At 36.5% G+C, this 23,505-nt stretch overlaps 3 protein-coding genes across 4 annotated transcripts in view; 1 reads left to right on the top strand and 2 right to left on the bottom strand.

The window, feature by feature from the left end:
- LOC127437132 (transcriptional enhancer factor TEF-3-like) overlaps window positions 1–8,002 on the bottom strand; it is a gene marked incomplete at its 5' end in the record, with an annotated part of 41,917 nt that extends 33,915 nt beyond the window's left edge. Inside the window, one exon of the mRNA XM_051691840.1 lies at window positions 7,777–8,002. Within this exon, the coding sequence (XP_051547800.1) occupies window positions 7,777–8,002 (226 nt within the window). The remainder of the gene's footprint in view (window positions 1–7,776) is intronic.
- Window positions 1–23,505, top strand: part of LOC127437111 (ribonuclease inhibitor-like) — a 481,472-nt gene that overhangs the window by 352,652 nt on the left and 105,315 nt on the right. The window lies entirely within an intron of this gene.
- LOC127437105 (DENN domain-containing protein 2A-like) overlaps window positions 19,286–23,505 on the bottom strand; it is a 54,433-nt gene continuing 50,213 nt past the window's right edge. For both annotated transcript variants that reach the window (XM_051691777.1, XM_051691779.1), the window contains exons 18-20: window positions 22,770–23,045; window positions 20,955–21,041; window positions 19,286–20,260 (exon numbers count right to left, since the gene is read on the bottom strand). In XM_051691777.1, coding sequence (XP_051547737.1) covers window positions 20,229–20,260; window positions 20,955–21,041; window positions 22,770–23,045 — 395 coding nt within the window. In that variant the 3' untranslated portion in view covers window positions 19,286–20,228. The remainder of the gene's footprint in view (window positions 20,261–20,954; window positions 21,042–22,769; window positions 23,046–23,505) is intronic.

The raw sequence follows: 23,505 nt of genomic DNA, 5'->3' as shown, positions 1-23,505 counted from the left end.
ATTAGTTAGTTAGTATCGATACTGAGGTACCAGGGCTGGTATAGTACCGAAGCTAAAATTTTGGTATCGGAGCAACCCTAATCTAACAAAAAGCAAAAAAAAAAGTTAAAATGTATTATTTTAATAAAAATTAAGAGTGTCATAAAGTGTCTGAAGTTGGAACACTCATCTAGGGCTGCAACTAACAATTATTTTAATAATCGATTAATCTTACGATTATTAGAACGATTATTCGATTATTCGGTGAGTTTTGCAACGATTAATCGTTAGCTCTTAACCGATTATTCAGCTTGTGCCCCAACTTAAAAGGTTCTATTAAACGTACTTACTAACAATAATACCTCTAAATGACATTCACTGAATTAAAGGGAAAAATACTTTTTATTAAGTTTAATTCAGTAAAGAAATTCACTGCAAAATATAATTTTGTATTCAAATGTTTTTGTCTTGTTTTCCATTTAAAATCATCTAAAAATCCTTAAAACAAGATACATTTACATGAGAAACAACAAATAAGATATTTAGACTTTCTTTAAGAGAATGTATCTAAAATATAAGTGTATTTTGTATATAAGTGTATTTTTCACTTGGTTATACTTCTGCGAGTGCAGTAAAGACAAAATATACTTATATTCAAGATCTATTCTCTAAAATATCTCTAGAAGTCTAAATATCTTATATGCTGCTTCTCAGGTGAATGCATCTTTTTAAAGGATTTGTAGATATTTGTATTTTTAATATTATATTCAACATTCTCAGACAAAACCATTTTCTCCTGCAGTATAGCTGCTAAAGTAAATGTACATTGTTTTAAATGAGTTTTAGATATTTATATAGGAAAACAAGCCAAAACAAAACCAAATCAGAAATGTATTTTGTTGCAGTGTATAATGGGGCGAAGAGGGACGCTTGAGGGACGAGCGTCCCGTGACAGAGTGTGTATCAGCCAGATGCAGTTTCAATCTCTCCCCCTTACATCGGGACATTCGCGCAACTCATAGAAGAGGCGCTGACTGCACAGAGAAATGCCAGCTTCAGAGTTTGTAGTTATTTACATGACCTGCTTCCGTATTATTTGAACTTTAATAAAGCTATAACGCATTAAATATAACTGCATTTATGATGTAATGCCGGGGTGTTTCCTTTAAAGAGTTCCGGCTCCGCTTATGCCACAATGAGGGTGCTTCTGTATTTACTTATTTTGTATTTTTGTATTATTCCCTTGTACTTTGCGATCTACATCACCTGAAGCTGTTTGGAAAGTTTAGAGTGCGTCTGGACTGTGAGATGTATTTTCTTCCTCTCCTCAGTCAGGAGCGAGCTGCTCTCGCACGCCATATAATGTGATCTCATGTTACGTTAAATGCTACATTGTTGATAATGTTGACTAATCGTTTCAGCCCTACATTCATGAACACCAACGTGAGCAAATGACAGATGGACAAGCAGACAAACAAACATTTATGAACTTAAATAGTAAATAGAATCTCTGAAGTTCTTCCTCAAAGATGAGACGTCCATGGGAGTGTGTGTGTGCGTGTGTGTGTCTGTGACCATCAAGCCCCCTCAGAAACACCCAAGTTTCCTGCACTGAGGGCCACCGAGAGGTCACAACCCGACCATGCCCTTACCAAAACAAAGAGCAAGAACTCTCTTCAGACTGACAACAAAACAGCGACTCATTAAGAGCACTCACAAACCACAGACTTAAACCAATCTCTAACATACCTGTGAAAGTTCAAGACTATGTGAAAGAGAGACCTTACATTATCTATCTATCTCTCTCTCTCTTTGTTTTTTTGACCACTTCGTTATTTTAATTGCTTTTTCATTTCGTTTGAAGTGCAGTTTGAATTTAAGTTTTTCGTTTTTTAAATAAATGAATTTAATTTTCAATGCAAAATCACAAAAGCAATAATTTTCACCGATCCCTCAGATTGGGGGGGGGGTTGATGATGTAATTGGATATTGTGATTTTTTTTTTCTCCCCTTTTTCTCCCCAATTTGGAATGCCCAATTCCCAAAGCGCTCTAAGACCTCGTGGTGGCGTAGTGATCCACGCATCTTATCACGTGGCTTGTTGAGCACGTTACCGCGGAGATCCACGCACAACTCACCACGCGCCCCACTGAGAGCAAACCACATTATAGCGACCACGAGGAGGTTACCCCATGTGACTCTACCCTCCCTAGCAACCGGGCCAATTTGATTGCTTAGGAGACCTGGCTGGAGTCACTCAGCACGCCCTGGATTCGAACTCGAGAACTCCAGGGGTGATAGTCAGCGTCTTTACTCGCTGGGCTACCCAGGCCCCATGATATTTTGTATTATTTATTTTTTTATACAAATATCGTGAAGATATTTCTTGCATATCACCCAGCATTAGGAGGAAACAAAACTAATTTATTTACACACATTCAAAGCCATTACCCTTCCAAAGCAGCTGAACTGGGTCCTGGGATGAAAGGTAACAAAACACCAACATTAAACCCGCAACAACCCACAATAAGTGACGTTTTTGCCCGGACAATGAAATCCCCGACCGGTAGACCATGGTGGAGAGAATGCACAGATGAAGTTGGTTCGTTGCCAAAGAGATGTTGCCCTTCACAACTGTTGAAAAGCCATCTTTCAAAAAGTTGAACAACACACATTTTAATTGCACTTAACAGTTTCATTAGAATTTTTAGTTAAAAAATAAAAAATAAAGTTCAAACTTTGAAATCAAGCTGCCTTGCGTTATAGGCTATTGCTTAACGAAAATTACCCCATAGTACCATGTAGCGTCCAACCAGCGGTAATACCGGTGTTAGTCGGTTTGAATGTGAACACCGCACCGGTGTGAACATTATGATATCGTGGCAAGTCTTATGTATACAGTATGCAGACTTTCAGTTTGCATGGAAATGATGACCTACAGTTCAACATTTGCCAAAATGTGCATAATACAACAGATCACACAGTCTGGACACACAGTTTTTTTTTTTACTTTTTAATTGTACTAAACATTTTAGCTCAACTATTGCAGCTTAAAGGGATAGTATCTAAAAATCTAGATGGGTTTGTGGCGGTTTTTTTAACTCTTAAACACAATTTCTAAGCCTCACATAGCTGAGATTTCTCATATTAAAACATGTATTCCTTCCCGAACATGGAAAAATGTCCATTTAATGACAACTTCAGATTTTTTAACAACTTTTGGACAGGTGGAGAAGTGCTCCATGATGTGGGTACTTATCTTGCAATGGGATGCTTGGGAGCCAATAAACCATGGCAAATGTATTTCCTTTCAACGGCTGTGTGTAATTTTACGGGTCGTGAGAGTGCAGCGGGCGAATGCATTATGGTACAGTGACGACGAAAGCCAAGGAATGTTTTCTTTGGCAAAGTCTGTTGAATTTTAGCCCAGCGCATCAAAAAGCGAGACAATCTCTGTGACGGTGGTCCTGTTAGCGGGATAATAACTCAAAATGTGTGACACACAAAGGCCAATGAGTTTGCAATGAAAATATGCCACAAATACTTTGTTGTTGTGCTTTTACAAAAAATGCACTCGTTTACCAAAGTTGTGGAGGAATTTTAAGAGACATACGTGCATTGAATGTTTTATACAGTCCCTTTGCCGTGCAGAAGACAACCTCTGGAAAAGGGTCATGAGTGCGTTGTGGGAATTCCTGTCATTTTTAACGCTTAGCACTGTAGATTGTCGTTATTTACTTGATTGTCTGAAATTGCTGGGGCCAAACGCAGCTATGAATGAAGCTCTATCTGGATTTGGCCAAAAGTTTTGCTCCACTTTGTGACCTCAGGAAAATTGGGAGCAGGCGGTGTCCTCGCAAGAAACAGAGAGAAGTGAAGGAACGTAACTTTCACCAGTTTGACCAGTGACAGAATGGCCTAAAGTACAAAGTATAGCGTTAATAAGAACAGGGGCTTGCAGTGACAAAGCAACCGGAAGTCATTTTTAATTGGAGTTATAAGGCGACATGAAAGAAAGAGACCGTTTTAACTGCATCAAATAAATGTGGTAGAGTTAAACATATTTAATTAATCACATTTATTATAAATACTATCAAATCAAAGTATGAATTCAATAACCAATTTTCCGCTTGGTTTTTCAGTGCAAAAAACTGCATCTTATTTAGGGCCCTATGAAATCCCTTTATTTTTTTTCCAAATTCCGTGTTTTCCGTTTTATTTTCTCTGAATTCCAGGTTTTAAAGTTGAATTACATTTTATCATTAAAAAACTGTCTAATCAAATGAATTCATAGAATTTAAATCAAATCAGAACAAAACAATTACTTTTCAACATACTATCGCATTATTTTTATTAAAAGAAATTCTATGCTGATCCTCACAGCACAATCCAAATCACAATAAATATATTTTTTATATTTTTTTATTTATGGTCAAATACAGTGCTGCACAGTAGAGCATCACAGTATTAATGAAAGCAGTGATGAAACTCGTGCTTGTGAGATATTGCTTAAATATAATGTAATTATTATTGATATATTATTATTATTACTACTACTAGTACATTGAATATTACATTTTTCTCTATATAAATAATTTATTTCTGTCGCATTTTTTCAATTTCATGTGTCTAGTTAGTTAAATGGAGCTTTTATTTTGGCATTTAGCGGAAAACCAGCTGCAATTATCGCTGAAATAGCGCTGCGTCTTGAGTGTTTAAATTAAGTCAGTAACTACGTTTCCATCCAAAGATTTTTTGTGAATTAGCGCATCAAAATATAGCTGATAGAAACGCAAATTATCGCAAAAATTAGACATAATATTTTTCCGTTTAACTCTAGCGCATAAACTCTATGTCGATACTTCAAATGTCACGAAAAACTGGTTTGGAAACACTTTTTGCAGAGAAAATTGGCATTATGCAAAATGTAGTGTCATACAACAGAATTTACCCCACTGTGTTAATCATGACGGCAAGGTATACATCCTTGAAAGCCAATTTATTGTACGTGATAATGGATTGATCTTAACGGCATAAAGATCTGATGCTGCAAACATGACACTTCCAGGAATGCCAACACAAATATCTCGTATCATGCACCTGTTATCAATAAGGACATGGAGAACACATGAATGGCCACTGTTTGCGATTAATGTAAACACGGAAGCCATCCGTTTATTTATTAAAGTTGCTTTTCCACACCATTCACCACCATTGGAACAATAACATTTAGCCCAATTCTATAAAACTATTGTTTAGCTTACTTCTGAAAAAAAGCTAAATTCCCTGTATTAAATTAAATAAATTACCAAATGAAAAAGCATTAAATAAAACAGGCTAAATAATTACCAAACGAACATTTTGGTTCGAGCTTTTGAACATTTTAAAACTTTAAAATATTTTAAATCTAACCCTCTTTACCTCGGATCACATTTGCTGAGCTTCTTCAGCAAATGTAAATTGCATTATGACGCTAAAATTAATTTGAGATGACAATCAAGTTCAGTTGGTCGTTAAAAGTTGCTGGACAAATATGCGGGACATAATGCAGTTGTGATTGATGGCGATGCTTTAGATTAGATGATTGTTCAAAATAGCCTATTGAATATCAGGAATGTATCATATGTAAACCCTGATATTACACCTCATCAGTTTTTCTTTAATAGCTGTGCACACAGCATATACACATGGATGGATGGTCCTTATACTAAGACCGGAAGCTTCCTCACTACTTGGTGCAGGTTGCCAGCTTGAACAGGGCTTTTGTACATTTGTGAATATTTTACAGTGTGCTTTAATCCATGCTTTAAGTATGAATAACAAGGCCAGAAACATACTTTACACAAGTACTTGTACGCAGATGGGAGCACTTGGCCTACTCACTGCCATTTAATAGAGAAGACTCACTGTAGAATCGGACAGTTCACAATAATGTCTACTATAGCGCCCCTTGTGTTAATGTTGATAATGCAACGTGTACTTGCATTGTGTTCCGAATTGCGGTCTGACACATTTTGGAACACGACAATGTAGAAATCGAGCTTGCGATGTTTCGCCCATAATAATATAACGCTGGTAATGGCAAACTGACTGATCCAGAGTCAATAGCTTAACTGGTTTAGCAAGGTGTAATTGATAACTATTGACTGATAACAGTGATGAGTGATTTGTCTGTGCTGATAGCAAATGATCGGTGTAATCCTGGTGTAAATCTGATCATTTGAGGAAGGAACTGAAAGACAACACACACATGCAAATGGCAGTTCAGGGTCGCAACTCACAAATGGGGGCCACAGAAACAGGTGCAAACCTCACTGTCAGCCCACCCCCCCCCACCCCTTTGTGTTTATTTGTCCCTCTCAGTTGCACATGTTCAAAGGCTAAATGTCCATTCTCGTGTCAGGTTACACCCTTGCTGCCTTAAACTCCAGTGGCGTGCCATTCCAGGCGAATTTTACCGCTCCCAAACCACTGCTCACTCACGACCCCTACTCTTGGGGGAGGAAAGGGGTGACAGACCCACACCAAATGTCCCCTTTGCCATCTATGACCCTCCATTGCCACCTGCCCTAACCCTCTGCAGTGATATTGAGATGGTTTTATGAAGCTTTATAAAGTATTACAGTTGATCAGGGTGGTAGCCATATGATGACAGACTGTATACATCCTTTCTATCGCACCTCTGCTCACACCAGCCAATCAGCAGGTTGTTTTTTCTCCCGGCGCGGCCATAAACTGGTCTGAACCAGACAGACATTTATATTACAGGGTATACCCACAAACACAGACACACACATATTGAAACATAGATTTTTGCACATTACCCGAATTTCACATTGCCCACAAAAACAAAATATACCTGGGCTTTAACCCTGACCCCAAAATTTTCATATCGGTGGTGTCCATAATATTTGTCAAAATAGCTGCAATATAACTGTGTTTGGCCGAATCATGCAGATCTAAAACAGGCTCTTGCTATGTTGTGGCAGCTTTGCCTGAATTCTGTTAGCAAAACTATTCAACTATTCAACAGATTCTCTTAGAGTTTGAGTGGCGGCCCTTGTACAGAGCTCTGCTGACAACTAAATTCACAAAAAAACACCAGAGAGTTTGGCATAGATTTGTATTAAGAGGAAGAGACAGATCACGTAACAAATCAATTCAAACATAGCCTTGATAAGCCAGTGAATAACTTTTGTGAAGTGAGAGTATCTGTATCTGCAGACTTTGCAAACTCATTGGAAATATTGGAATATTGTGTTTTGGTAATTCAAAATTCATTGCAGGTTGGGTTTCTGTTTAATCAGATACTGAGACAAAATATTAAATGGTCTCTTTGCTTGTAAAAGCAGGTACATGGTGTCTCTTTTTCTGGTGGTCCAAGATGGTCTACCAGGAAGATGCCTAGTTAACCAGCTGGTAGTGCCATCTAATCAACCATCTAGATCAGCTTGGACCAGCTTATATCTGTATATATCTGTATAAAACCAGCTAACAGAGCATAAGCTGGGTTTACCTGTTTTTCAAGTTAACTGAACTGTAAGGTGAAGTGCGTAATTTCTGGACCTCCAGTGGCACCAAATACATTTGCAAAAATAATGATTGTTTCCAAAGAAGTTTTCCAAATACTTCCTTAGTTTCGCCATTGCAAGTAACATTGCATCTACCAATGCCGTGAGTTTTGGGGCAGAACTACCTGTGGGAAACTAGTTTGGAGTCATTATTTTTGCAATTCCATTTGGTGCCTCTTTAAAATCAACTATAGACAGCAGAGAGATAAAATGGGGAGGAGCATACCGTACATCTTGCCCTCATCGGAGAGGATAATCTTGCGTCGGCCGCAGGGCGGATAGATCGCAAGCGCCTCCTGAAAGCTTTGCTCGATGTCTGGACTCCATACACCTTCTGCATCGTTCTCTAGTGGCTTATCCAATCCCTCACTGAGCTCCTCGCTAGCGCCCCCTGGAGAGGGCGCTGATACCCACTCGGACGACAGGGTGGTGGAGGGAGAGAACAGAATGCCTTAGCGGATACAGATGGGGGGGGCAAAGGCTCTGGGAATTGGTATGGTAAGTAAATGAAGGGCTCTCACCGGCCTGAAGAGAGGCAGGTACTAAATTCTGAAAATGGAAGAAAGCATTAATTTAAAGACTAGTTAAATTATGTTTTTAACTAGATAGGTAAAATCTGTCAGGACAAACTTTGATGTAGGCTTGAAAAAACGTACTAATTCATTTTTGTTTGAAAATGCATTGATTTTGCTATTTTTATAACTCTCTTTCGCATTGAAACGGCATTTTCCTCCAACGAAACAGGAGCTTTTTTAAAAACGCTCTCCATTACCACATACTTTGGAAAACTGTGATGTTAGGAAACTGAAAACTGCGTTTTCAAACTAAAACGGATTAGTGGATGTGGCCTATAAGCAGAATAAAGGCATTGTGTGGGTTTGTTTACATTTGAATTTTTATTTTTATTTTTTTTTGACAATTGGAATTAATAGTCTTTGCCCATTTGAACACTCAGACAATGTAACATTGAGTTCAAAATGTGTCAGATGGTGCGTTCAGGTCATGTCGTTATGATCGTATCTAGTTGAGTTGAGTGCATATGAACGCCACCACACAAAGTCGTAATTACAAGCGGGAAACTTGGGATTTTCTTTGAGCACCGACTTTCCGAATTGGGGGCGTGTCGATTTAAGAATCATGCCGGAAGCTAATTTTTATTGGTAATAATTCAGTTTTACTTGTGGATTTTGACTATACAGTTTATTTTGCATGCATTTTCTGTACTAATAATGTAGAATAATGATAAAGCTTGTCAGAAAGTAAGACTCGTTTAGCTGGTTTATGAAGTGACAGGCTTGTGCAACAAAACTACATTTCCCATCATTAGCCTATGAATGATAAAATACTTAAAGCATTAATTACATGCCTAATGTGCGGTGTCACCTCTTAATTTTGTTGTATTAGTGCTAAACGGCAAAATGGATATATTCTTTCTGAAGTAAATCACTTGATCGTACATCACATTGCAATTTACGTTCTCCAACCTCGTAAGTACGGACGACTTGAACGCACCAATAATTACTGTAATTATGAGAAGACGACTTAAAGATTGTACTCTGAGCTGTTCACGTTCTTGGACCTTGGAAATTATTCATTTTTTATGGCAACACTCCAGGTAACAGTGGCTATAATGAAATGTTATTTCGCTGCCATTTTTGTTCTTGACGTCACGATGGTCAAGTCTGAGCTTTCATTGAATTCCGAGTTTACAAGTTGTAATTACGAGTTCTTCGAGGACGCAAACTGTTTTAGGAATCTTGCAATAACGGTGATTCCAATGTGACTGTTGGCGCTCCGCTTATATCCGGGGGTGTATGGGATTTTGCCACTGAAAAACTGTTACTGTGATCAGTTAGAAAAGTCATAGCAACTCGAGTCAGAACAATCTGAAGGTCTGTGCCAAGTTTGGTGGAAAAAACCCTAAACCATGTCTGGAGAATAACAGATTGTTGGCTTTGCCAAGCCAATATAAGTATCATTAAAATATCTTTAAAATATTAATTGTATTGAGATTTATATAAAAACAAAGTCTATGTAATGCCCCCCATTTGGGTATTAGTAATTGTGTGTGTGTGTGTGTGTGTGTGTGTGTGTGTGTGTGTGTGTGTGTGTACAGGAACATAAGAGCTGTGAGTAACAGTGCGTCACGGTAGCATCTGACTCAATCACTCCATTTTCCTTTCAGCTCACTGGCTCTACACGGACTTCCTTTACAAAACTCTCTCTCTTTATTTCTCTCAGTCACACACCAGACAAAATGTCCTTGAATTTCTTCAAAAGGCTTAAACTATTGAAATGTTATGTAACTAATGTTTGATACAACTGTCTCAAAAAGAAAAAAACACACAATATACAGTGTCCCCAAAATGTATTCAGACACTTAAAGCAATATTCTGTGTTCAACAAGTGAATCTCATTCGACAGCCACACATGGATCAGTTTTGGCATTATGAGCATTGCCATAAAAAACAAATAATTTCCGAGGTCCAAGAACGTGAACAGCGCCAAGTACAATCTTTAAGTCGTCTTCTCATAATTACAGTAATTCTTGGTGCGTTCAAATCGTTCATACTTACGAGGTTGGAGATCGTAAATTGCAATGTGATGTGCATTCAAGTGATTTACTTCAGAAAGAATATATCCATTTTGCAATTTCAGATTTCTTTTTTTGGAAAGCTTTTTTAGCACTAATATAACAAAATGAAGAGGTGACACCGCACATTAGGCATGATTAAAGACAGCAGTCATTAATCTTACAGTTCATACAAAATCTTTGCTTAAACACTGGCCCTTAACATTTACATAGTTTACTCATTTTAAACCATGACTTGCACTATACATAAGTAATATTGGCATTATATTCATGTTGTCAGAGGGGAACTGGCCCCACAGTGAGTCTGGTTTCTCCCAAGGTTATTTTTCTCCATTAACCAACATCTTATGGAGTTTTGTGTTCCTTGACACAGTCGCTTTCGGCTTGCTCACTTGGGTTATAAATACAATTATTATTTAATTTCTTATTTTTATACACAATTTACAATCATATTTCATCAAACTACACAATAATGATTCTAAGACTTTACAGATATTACAGTTTCATTTTCTGTTAATGCATGATCTTCTGTAAAGCTGCTTTGAAACGATGTGTGTTGTGAAAAGCGCTATACAAATAAAAATGACTTGACTTAATACTGATTACCACAAAAATAATTTCGACTCATCCCTCCTTTAAAAAAATAAAAAAAGCAAAAATCGTGGTAACATTGAGGCACTTACAATGGAAGTGAATGGGGACAATTTTTGGAGGATTTAAAGGCAGAAATGTGATTATAATTTATAGCTTATACATTTATAAAAGCACTTACATTAATTCATCTGTTAAATCTCATGTATTATTTGAGCTGTTAAGTTATTTAAATAGTCATTTTTATGGTTGTTTTAGGGTTTACAGCGTTGCATCATCTTGTCAACTAAGTTGTCAAATTGCATATTAAAAGTTTAGCAATAAGAATGTCACAAAATATCTATATATTGATTATTGATCAGCACGTTATTTTCTCTATACATTTTTAGACATATATATAGATATATATAAACATTAGCCGACATTTCAATTAGAGGCCTAATTTTTGTGCTTTCCAATTCACTGTCAGTTAGCCTTCCAATTAATGTAGTCTGCGTAATAGGCTTGGGAGACCACAAGGGGGTGATATAACATTTACTGAAGCAGGTCGCACAACAGACAAGAAGCGCTGCATCGTGAGTAGGACAAGGCAGAAGTATTACACACAGGACGTGCTGTGAATCAATCACAATACACAGTTACAAAGGTTTTGTACTTCTTCGAGAATGAACAAAGTGATGTTGATGAGTTTGCAGGTTAGTGTAAGAAACTTGAATGAAACTATGAAACATTTGGGGGTTTGAGGTTATGGCTACAGTAATGTGAGTGTAACAGGAGTGTAAAATTATAGTGTGACACTTTAGGTAGAACTAGACTTAATTATCATAAGCTTATCATAGATAGATAGACAGTCAGTCGTATGGATGGACAGACAGACAGACAGACAGATAGACAGTCAGTCGTATGGATGGACAGACAGACAGACAGATAGACAAACAGACAGATAGACAGTCAGTCGTATGGATGGACAGACAGACAGACAGATAGACAAACAGACAGATAGACAGATAGATAGACAGACAGATAGACAAACAGACAGACAGACAGATAGATAGATAGACAGACAGACAGACAGACAGACAGACAGACAGACAGATAGACAGATAGATAGATAGTGCTGTTAAAATTATTTGTCCCCATCCTGATTTCTTCTGTTTTTGTGTATATCTCACACTAAATTGTTTCAAAAAGCTAACAAAATCTAACATAAAACAAAGGCAATCTGAGTAAACACAAAATGCAGTTTTTAAATGATAATGTTATTTATTGAAGCAAAAACGTTATCCAATACCAACTGGACCTGTGTGGAAAAAGTATTTGACCCCTTAGTTATTAAATCCCCAAATCTATGAAACTTCATTCATAATGGAGTTCAGCTGGACTAGACACACCCAGGCCTGATTACTGCCAGCCCTGTTCAATCAAATCAACACCTAAATACAACTTTTTCAGCAGCATGAAGTTGGCTAAAAGTGGTGCAGTAGTGTCTGAAGAGTTGGGCATACAGTGAATTTATTAAAAATGATTTGAAATCATGAGAAAAAGGCACCACCGACAGCAGTAAAAGGCAAAAAAAAAAAAAAGAAAAATAAAAGACATTTGATATAATTATGGGATACAAGAACATCACAAACTAGCACAGCTGCAATAACATGCAGTATTTTCACACAGTTTAATTGCATAAATAAAATTTAAATGTGTGTGTATATATATATATACACGTTTAACAGGGAAATAAATTTACAGCTCAAATTATGTTTACTCCAGGGATGTTTGTGCATCAGCATTAGATGCTGGAAATGTTCCGCCCCTAACTGAAACGGAAAATATGATTGGTTAGCAAATATCCAATCGCTTCTGAAATGAACGTTCTGATTGATGGATCAGCTTAGTCTGACTGTCTCTCTTGCCCGTGCCATCGCTCCCGCCTCTCACATCTCCATGCGCGTTTAGAGAGAATCTCTGTACGCTTAAAAAAAAAAAAAAACATTCATTTAATGGTGCTGCGGCATTGCGTTAGTAGATTGACAAAGTTCCAGGTCAAAAGCCTACTAGTTGTTCTGGCGGCCATATGTATCATCACTTATTTTAGGTGGGCAGATGCAAAATCCTACGAAAGATAGGTGGGCATACGGCATATGCCTGTGTATGCCCTAGACTAAATTACTGCACTATGCCAAGGTCGAAAGAAATTCCAGAAATGATGAGGAAAAAGGTGATTGAAATACATCAGCCTGTGGAGGGTTACAAAGATATTTCAAAGGCTCTGGGACTCCAAAAAACCACAGTGAGAGCCATTATCTCCAAATGGAGAAAACTTGGCACAGTAGTGAACCTTCCCAGAAGTGGTCAACCTTCCAAAATTCCACTAAGAGCACAGCGATGACTCATACAGAAAGTCACTAAAAAGCCAAAGACAACATCCAAGGAACTGCACGTCTCTCTCGCACTAATAAAGGTCACTGTTCATGACTCAAAAATGGCCAAAAATGCCATCCATGGAAGAGTGTTGAGGTCGAAAACCACTGCTAACCCAGAAGAACATTAAGGCTCGTCTGAATTTTGCCAAAACACACCTTGATGATCCTCAAAGCTTTTGGGAGAATGTTCTGTGGACTGATGAGTCGAAAGTGGAACTGTTTGGAAGACAGGGGTCCCGTTACATCTGCTGTAATTCAAACACAGAATTCCACAAAAAAAACTTCATACCTACGGTCAAGCATGGTGGTGGTAGTGTGATGGTGTGGGGATGCTTTGCTGCTTCAGGGCAACTTGCAATAATTGAGGGAAACATGAATTCTGCTCTCTATCAGAAAATCCTAAAGGAGAACCTCCGGTCATCAGTCTGTGAGCTGAAGCTCAAGTGCGACTGGATTATGCAGCAAGACAATGATCCAAAGCATAGGAGTAAGTACACCTCTGAATGGCTCAAAAGAAGCTAAATTAAAGTTTTGGAGTGGCCTAGTCAAAGTCCTGACTTGAACCTGATTGAGATGCTGTGGCAGGAACTTAAACGGGCAGTTCATGCACAAAACTCTCCAATGTAGCTGAACTAAAGCAATTCTGCGAAGAAGAGTGGGTCAAAATTCCCCCACAGCGTTGTGAAAGACTGATCTCCAGTTATCAGAAGCGTTTGGTTGCAGTTGTTGCTGCTAAAAGTGGCACAACCAGCTATTAAGTTTAAGGGGGCAGTTAGTTTTTCACATGGGTGATATAGGTGTTGGATAACTTTTTTTGCTTCAATATATATTTGAAAACTGTATTTTGTGTTTACTCAGGTTGCCTTTGTTTTATGCTATATCTTGTCTGAAGATCTAAAACAATTTAGTATGAAAAATACACAAAAATAGAGGAAATCAGGATGGAGCAAATACTTTTCCACAGCACTGTAGATAGACAGATACATCGACAGACAGACAGACAGACAGACAGAGAACAAACACAATATCTCGCCTCAACAGCACATACTCATATGAACACACGCACTTGTGTGACTTCATCAGGCAAAATCCGTCTTAATCGGAGTTGGAATGTAAAGCTGAGAGTCAAATTGACACTATGGACCTGCTTTAACCCTGTAAAAGAACACACGAGCGTGCGCAAAATATTAGCTTGCTATGGGGCATTAAAGCTCATATTGTTTGGCTAGTAACAGCGATGATGTGTTTGCTGAGTGGAGCCAGGGGGCCGTTCAGATTTAATCAAGAGCTTATAACACACCATGGTAATAACGTGAAATGTTTATATTTTAAATGTATTTTCAGTAGTCACATGCCCTGACACCATTATTCAATATCTGAAACCCTTTTAGGACATGAGAATTCTGAAACCCCACAGTGGTCCTGAGTGTCCGCTATGAAACATTATGTTTTCAGGAAGTAGGTTAGTGAATTCTTGGTTAAATGTTAAATTGTAACAAGTAGTGATTTTAAAACAATGTTATCATAAGAGCAGCAGAATGGAATGTAAATACAAGCTTTTGGAGATGTTATATCATAGAACTGACACATTTTGCAGCATGTTGGCTGAATCAGGTTGCTATTTTGTAGTACTAGTTTTTCAAATCTAGAGCATGTTCAGGAGGGAACATTGTAGTACCATGGTAGTTTCTGGTACTTTTTTGTAAGAGCAAATAACATGGGATTACCATAGTAAATGTAAAAAAAAGAAAAACAGGGTAAAAATTATTATAGTTCCATGGTATTATTTGTAAGAGCAAATAGCATGGTTTTACCATAGTATATGTCTAAAACAGGGTAAAAATCATGATACTACCATGGTACTTGTTGGTACTTTTTTTTTTAAGAGCAAATAGCATGGTGTTACCATAGTATTTGTCAGAAAACAGGGTAAAAACCATGCCGGTACCACGGTACTTTTTGGTACTTTTTGTGTAAGAACAAGTAACATGGTATTACCATGGTGTACATCAAAAAACATGTACCAAATCCATATAAAACATATACCAAAAAAAAAAAAAAAACAAACAAAAAAAAAAAACATGGTACTATCATGTTTTCTGACATATACCATGGTAAAAATCATGATAGTACCATGGTCATTTTTGATACTTTTTTGTAAGAGCAAATAACATGGTGTTACCATAGTATATGTCTAAAACAGGGTAAAAATCATGATAGTACCATGGTACTTATTGGTACTTTTTTGTAAGAGCAAATAACATGGTATTACCATAGTATATGTCTAAAACAGGGTAAAAATCATGATAGTACCATGGTATTTTTGGTACTTTTTTGTAAGAGCAAATAACATGGTATTACCATAGTATATGTCTAAAACAGGGTAAAAGTCATGATAGTACCATGGTACGTTTTGGTACTTTTTGTGTAAGAACAAGTAACATGGTGTTACCATAGTATATGTCTAAAACAGGGTAAAAATCATGATAGTACCATGGTACTTTTTGTGTAAGAACAAATAACATGGTATTACCATAGTATATGTAAAATAAAATAAAAAACAGGATAAAAATCATGATAGTACCATGGTACTTATTGGTACTTTTTTGTAAGAGCAAATAACATGGTATTACCATAGTATATGTCTAAAACAGGGTAAAAATCATGATAGTACCATGGTACCTTTTGGTACTTTTTGTGTAAGAACAAGTAACATGGTGTTACCATAGTATATGTCTAAAACAGGGTGAAAATCATGACAGTACCATGGTATTTTTGGTACTTTTTTGTAAGAGCAAATAACATGGTATTACCATGGTGTATGTCTAAAACAGGGTAAAAATCATGATAGTACCATGGTACTTATTGGTACTTTTTGCAAGTGCAGGAAACATGGTATTACCATGGTGTCTAAAAAAACAGGTTAATACCATTGAACATGTCCAAAAATATAATAGCACCATTGTATGTCCAAAAAACAGTGTAAAAACCAAGGTACTTTTTCCTTTGTAAAGTTTCCTCCTCAGCTATTAACTCTGTGTACATAATCACACAATTTATTAAAACTGTCTAACGCTCGTGTATATGGATTGTTGAAATCCAGGATTAGCTGTGAAAAGCTTGCTGTGTGTGTGTGTGTGTGTGTGTGTGTGTGTGTGTTATCCATGGCCCTACACACTATTCACCTAATGCACAACACTCTGACTCACTCAAATTATCACAACCTTATAAAAATGCACACACGCGCAGCAACTTCAGTGTTTACAGTCTGGTGTGTGAGTTCACTTTAGAATCTGTCATTCTGATTTTAGTTCACGCGCTGTAACTTTAACTGCCTCTGCATGGAATCTAGAACACTGTATTGTAACGTTACACAACCTAACTTATTCTGTTACTCTTTAAGACTCAAGGTGCATTCTTCACTCTCACAGAAAAAATACTGATCGCAAGATCCACAACACAATAAACCAAATTCCCAGCCTTTGTTAATCTGGTTGCAACACCAAATCCCTAAAATCTTGAAAAGTGACCAATTTAATAGACACTAAAATCATGTTACCACCTGTAATGTATACATCTTATGGCTATGCTTTTGAAACAATGAGCATTGTAGCATTTATAGACTGGCCCCATTCACTTCCATTGTAAGTGCATAGCTGTAACCACTTTATATATACAGTATACATAAGAAACGTAAGAGGAGGGTCATTAATAAAAGCACAGAATAACCACAAACAGGTGGGCACCGGCCTCATTCCACCTGTTGTGCCCACTAAAATATACCATCCCGTGAACAACCACCCCTCCTGGGACGTACTACACGCCAGGCACAGACTTCTTGCCCCACGACCCAAAATATTTACCCCTGAGGCCAGTTGCCACAGAGATGTTAACTGGTGTGCTTCTGATGCAGTCATGGTTTTTTAATTGTGGAGTATTTAACCCAAACAATCAGACAGTTTAGACTGTCTTAGAATTGTTAATGTGTCAGTCCATTAGAAATAAATATGAAACACCCAAACACTGATGCATATAAATACTAGATTTTAAACTCAAAGGAACAGTGAGAAAAATATCTACAAACCTTCAAACTTAAAAAAGGGAATCATTTGTACTATTGAAGTTACAATACAATATTCAATACAATATTCAATACAATAGTATACATTACTATAATAATTAGCTCTTAAGTAGTATATTTGGCCTTGCTGAAAAACAAATGAATAAATTTTGGATTACAGTGATTGAAAGTACAGGTATATTCAAAACTATTATAACTTTCTGCAAAATATTGTATTCTTATATGCTATATATTACTGTTATCCTAAAACATGATAAACAATCCAAAAAATAGCTGTTGATTTATAAATAAACAAATACCGTTTCCATTTATTAATCAGGCATAATCCAAATTATTCTTTCATAGATCATTATTATTACACATAAATATTTTAGCCTATTTTTAAGATTTACGCTAAGATTTTTTTTTACAATTTAAACTTATTTACCTATTTTTACGATTTTAATATCATACCCTGCCATCAAATTAAAATGAGTACTATTTAACAAAATTTAGCAAAACTTAAATACATATGAAATTGAAATGTGTTAAGCTGAAAAGTAGGTAAAAATATTTGTACATGTACATAGATAAATAGCATACATAAAACATGAAAAATGAAATCAATTTTCCATGTATTAAACTGATACTGTGTGAAAACACACCGTTTGTACTTACAGTTGCAAGCGATTAGAGATTTTACATTTTACGATTCGTAATCACGAAAATTCGCACAAAATAAAAAAATTATTAATCAAACGCAAAACACAATTGCGCATGCAGATGCCGTGATTAAACTTCCTTACAAAGTTTCCGCAGGAAGTTGCTCTTGCAAAGCAGGAAAAAATTACGCGGGAAGTCGCGAGAAAATTCCAGCAATTCCAAAAATTCCATTGTTACGTCACATTTCGTCACAAGTGTCATTTAAAACGGCGCGTTTCTGAAGTATGGCTGTGTGAGGAGCAGATTTGGAAAGCTTGTTTGAGTTGTTTTGAGGGGGGAAAAAAACACTTTGGAGGAAGATTTATTTTTAATGAGAATTAAAAAAAAAAAAAAAAAAAAAAAAAAAAAAAACAGAAACAAAAACAAAAACAAAAACAAAAAGAAATGTCACTATGAAATATAAACAAATAATAAATCAAACACTTACCTGTCTGAGGGAACAGTGAGGTAAATTGAGTGTTTTGAGTGGGAAATCTTTGCCTGAGTGCCTGGAAGCGGGAGGAAGGCTGGAATTTGAGGAATTGTCAGCAGAATAACGTGAAGAGTCCGACAGGAGGGAGAGAGATGACGGAAAGGAGTGGGAGGGCATGAGGGGAGGTCCCGGGGTGGAAAAGGGAAAAGGAGCAGTCTTGGTGAGGAGAAAAAAGGAAATAAGCTGCATCCAGAGGGATTCAGACGGACAGTGTTTGTTCTGGTCAATATCACGCACAGCTGCGTCCGGAAAGTGTTGTGCTTTTTATTATAATTTGCAAATAATGTGCAAGTATAAAGCTGAGATAAATCTTACAACAGAAGTGCTGGAGGGGTTTAAAAAGGCTTGTACAAAATACTTAACCTCGAAAAATTTTCCGTAATCACCAAAACAAAAATGTTGCATGAAAAAATGTAGAAAGTATTGGATATGTAAATAGCTTATTGAAAAGGGAGATTAATTTTGGGGCAGATTTGTAAAACCACTAACATATAACACAAGGTTGGAGCCCTCTACAGGACACTAACGGCACTGCATCTGTTGTACACTGGCTGCCGATAAAATATGGAGGTACTTTAATGACAAAAATAAAATAAAATAAAAAAAAAAAAGCACACTGACCCACTGGTCCCGTAGAGTTGGAACTTAGTTTCTAAAACCTAAGGTGCAGATTTTACACCAATCAGAAAACATTTGAAGTGTGTTGCAAAAAAAAAATAAATAAATAAATAAATAAAAAATAAAATAATAAAATAATAAAATATATATATATATATATATATATATATATATATATATATAAAATCTTTGTCTTATAGTGGCTCTTTGGTTAATACTAATTTCTGTTGTTTATTGAGGAGTCAATAGCCAGATAAAATCTTTATTAAACTCTTTATTGTGCACACTTTAAAAAAAAATCAAGTTCAAATTAACTCTAGTGGTGTTCCTGAAATGTACTTAAGAGAACATCTCCAATCTCCAACTCTGTCCTGGTTTCGGTTAAGAGCATTGTGACATTTTCTTTTCATTCTAGAACAGTTCTGATCCCGCAGATCCAAGATTGTAGATTTTCCCCGTTTCTAACCCAGAACAAAACTCAGTTCTTCAATCACAGTGGCGTGTTTCTCGGAAACCCAAAGTGGTCAACAGTTGCAAATCTGTAACATATTACGATAAATAGTCTATAACAAACTAACAACATTATATATATATATATATATATATATATATATATATATATATATATATATATATATATATATATATATATATATATAGATAGATAGATAGATAGATATATTTTATATAGCTTTGATTTAACTTTAATGGAAACGTATAAACTATTTTCAAATGACATAAAAAAGGTCTTATTAATTCTAGAAAGAATATAAATTAATTTATAGCCTCCTGTTTCAGAAGAAGTTGTACTCTATCTCTAAAAAAAATATTTTGTAGGAAAAAAGAGAGAACTATGCACAGAAAATTCACAGTTGGACCCACAACTGCGCCTGACCACTTCTTTAATGGGGTTTCATAACGACATTGGTAACCCTTAAATGCATTTTTTTCTTTTCTTAAACAACCACTTTAATGCACGTATAATCTAATGTACATAAAAACACAGCAATGGGCACCAAGTGTCCTCTTATGATGTGGTGGTTTGGGGAATTTAAATGGACTAGGTTTTTTTTTTATATGGAGTTTGAAGGGTTTTGATGTTTTTCCACTACAACATTGCTATTGGTCTTTGTTGCCCGTCCTGTAGGGTTGTTTTGGGTCAGTCGTTCTGATGAGAGTCTACATGGCTTGTGGCTGCTTTTCACTTTTTGGAGAGAAACTTCATTTTGTGTCCTAAAAGGGAGAAGAGGGAATTAGCATAAAATTTCACCCAAACATGACCATTTAACTTTATTTATGGCACAAATACTGAGTCATAACATTAAAGCTACAGTACATTGGAATGGAATACAAACATTCTGCGCAGTATATACTGTATACTTTGTATACATATTGTATAGTTTATACTGTATACTTTATGTATTTATTAAAACAGTTTCAAACAGTTTTATGCTATATTGTTGTCAGATATGTAAATAATCTCTACTATTTTTTGTAACATATTGTATTTTTTTAATTGAAGTATTAGTTATTACTATAAAGACACATTTTTAGAGTCTTTTTGATTGATTCAATAAAAAGCATCAGACTAAACTGAAATGTTTTTGTTGTGTGCGATTAGCGAGAGCATCTCAATAGAAATATGTGTTGTATATTTATTGTTAATTTTTCTATTTTAATACAGCATTCCATCGTCATTGGTGGTAGAATTTAGACGTTTAAAAACTGTTGACATGAAAATCATTCGGTTTCAGTATTTAAAAAAAAAAAAAAACGGAATTGGTTCTCGATTCCCAACGCTAAAATCTGCATAATATGCACAGTATACAGTACACAATGCAAAATAGAATGAGTAGTATGGTAGTATTCCTTCCAAACACAGCCCGATTTCTAATGTTTTTGATTAGACTTGGAGGTGACAAGTTACCTAAACCTTTGAGGAACTTGTTGACGCCTCTGTTCTCGCTGCCTGGCAGAGAATCAAGGTAGTCCTGAGCTCGCATTTCAAATAAACCTGTTAAAACAGAGTAAATGCTTTACTTTAGAAAAAACAATGCTTGTTACCCGAATAAAATTTACAGTTAAACTAACACATTAATGGGATAGTTCACCCAGAAATGAAAATTCTCATTATTTACTCACCCTCATGATATCCCAGATGTGTATGACTTTCTTTCTTCAGCGAACACATTTGAAGAAAAATAGAAAAATATCTCAGCTCAGTAGGTTTTTGAAATGCAAGTGAATGGAGATTTCTCTTTTGAAGCTCCAGAAATCACAGACAGGGTGAGTAAATAATAAACGTCATCGATACGACTCCAGTGGTTAAATTCTAAAGTCTTCTAAAGTGACACGATCATTTTTGGTGTGAAAAAAGATCAAAATGTAAGTACTTTTTAACTATAAACTATCGCTTCCGTTAGGTTTCACGAGACAGTGGGTCCAAGCATCTCTCGTGTGACGTATTCGCGTTGGCATGTTACGGACGTAATCTCACATTCTCCACTTGGTTGAGACATCCAGGATAAGCACACAAATGCACCATTGTGAGTAAAGAAACAGATAAATACAGATCTAAACCAAAACCAACAAAGCTTCTGTGTTCCTCCTACTCACTTGTAAACAGCACTACTCACACTTGCGTCAGTTCTCGCATTAACATGCCAACACGATTACGTCACATGCGTATACTGCTGCTGATCGGAAGCGTGATTTAGAGTTTAAAAAAGTGTTTAAATATTGATCTTTTTCGCACCAAAAATGATCGTGTCGCATTAGAAGACATTAATTTAACCGCTGGAGTCGTATTGATGATGTTTATGCCGACTGTCTGTGATTTTTGGAGCTTCAAAAGTTTGATCACCATTCACTTGCATTTTAAGGACCTACTGAGCTGAAATATTTTTCTGTTTATCTTCATTTGTGTTCTGCTGAAGAAAGAAAGTCATACACACCTGGGATAACATGAGGGTGAGTAAATAATGAGAGAATTTTCATGTATGGGTGAACTGTCACTTTAAGGGACCATTCAGACTGGATACATTCTTGTGTTAAAAAAAAGAAAAAAAGATGCAGTGCAAGGAATAGAATAAAATGCAGAAGTTATTTTAACTTGACTAGTGAGTTATTCAGGGATTAATCCAAAAATCTTAAATATACAGTGATCCCACGCGAAAACCTGAATAGACAGTGAGCTGCAGCACAATGGTCAAAGATGTCCATCTAGTGCATGTTTACATTGAAAAACAATTGAAAATTAGCACAGGCAGACAGACACAAGAACTGGTTCATGTGAATAGCCACTAATGAGGTTTTGAAAAGAGGACATGTGGTTGAAGTTAGCGAAAAATGGTTGAAATTGCTAACAGCACCTTTAAGGCCAGTTATGAAAAGTTATAAAGGTGACTAGCCACATGAGTTTTTGGATATATATATATATAATACAGAAAATTCACAAACAAATGTGAAATTCTCCTAAGATTCATTGCTTCAGGAAACCTTGGAAAAGGGCCGTTCACATTGCATGTGTTCGTCTGCACTGTTTTTGTCCAAACAACGACTTTGTGCTGTGTCTCACTTTTTTTTTCAACATGTAAAGTTTAAAAGAACGTCAATTTTGAAAACTGCATTTCGAGACACCTGCTTTCTGTTCTATTCGTAGTGCTGCATCTAGCTTTGTAATTTGCAAAAACGCATTCATCTGAACAGCTCCCAATGACGGTAAGGACTGGCGTGTACGCACCTTTCAGGCCCTGCCGCCGGAACTCTCTCTCCTGCACAAACCCGGCAAACATCTGTGTCTCCATGAAGACCTCTAGGAATCTCCGCAGGCTTTTGGAGGTCATGGCCTTACGGAACGCCTCACGCTGGAACGATGATGGAGTTGGAGAGGAGGAAGATGAGGCTGAGGATTCTTCGTCACGGTCGCTGCCGCCCATAAACAGTGCATAATGACCAACGATTTCCACAAAGAATCGCACAAACGCCTCAGACACCACAGTGCTGAGAGAACAGGGTTCTACCGTGAAGAACCAAAGAGAGAAGAGAAAATATTACCACCACTTAGGGGTCAGGATGGTCAACTAGCTGTCCAACAACCGACTAGTCGGCTACTGGGGTTGACGAGCAAGTTTATATCTATTTTCTGTATGTTTTTAACTTTAACAGCCGGGGATGAAGAATTCAGAAACGCAACTTCTCGAAGGATTTTATCATGATGTGCTTTAACATGCTAAATTTATGTGATAGATTTAAACTTTTTCTGTTTTTTGTTTTTCAATCATACAGGCCGCCACTAATGATAACTGCCATTGTACCACTCTTTTCTGTTATGATGAGAATAACGTGACTGTGGCGACATTTGTGCAAAATGACATTACATAGTTTATTAAGTGTTTTGCAGCAGTTTCAAGGTGAAATGTCCACTGTGTGGCACTAAAAGCAAGTTAAATGTTCTCCCAAACAGATGAGGTTTTTAA

This window comes from Myxocyprinus asiaticus, chromosome 48 (genome assembly GCF_019703515.2).
Source record: "Myxocyprinus asiaticus isolate MX2 ecotype Aquarium Trade chromosome 48, UBuf_Myxa_2, whole genome shotgun sequence".
Taxonomy (NCBI): Eukaryota; Metazoa; Chordata; class Actinopteri; order Cypriniformes; family Catostomidae; genus Myxocyprinus; species Myxocyprinus asiaticus.
This window is presented reverse-complemented; position numbering and strand designations above follow the sequence as displayed.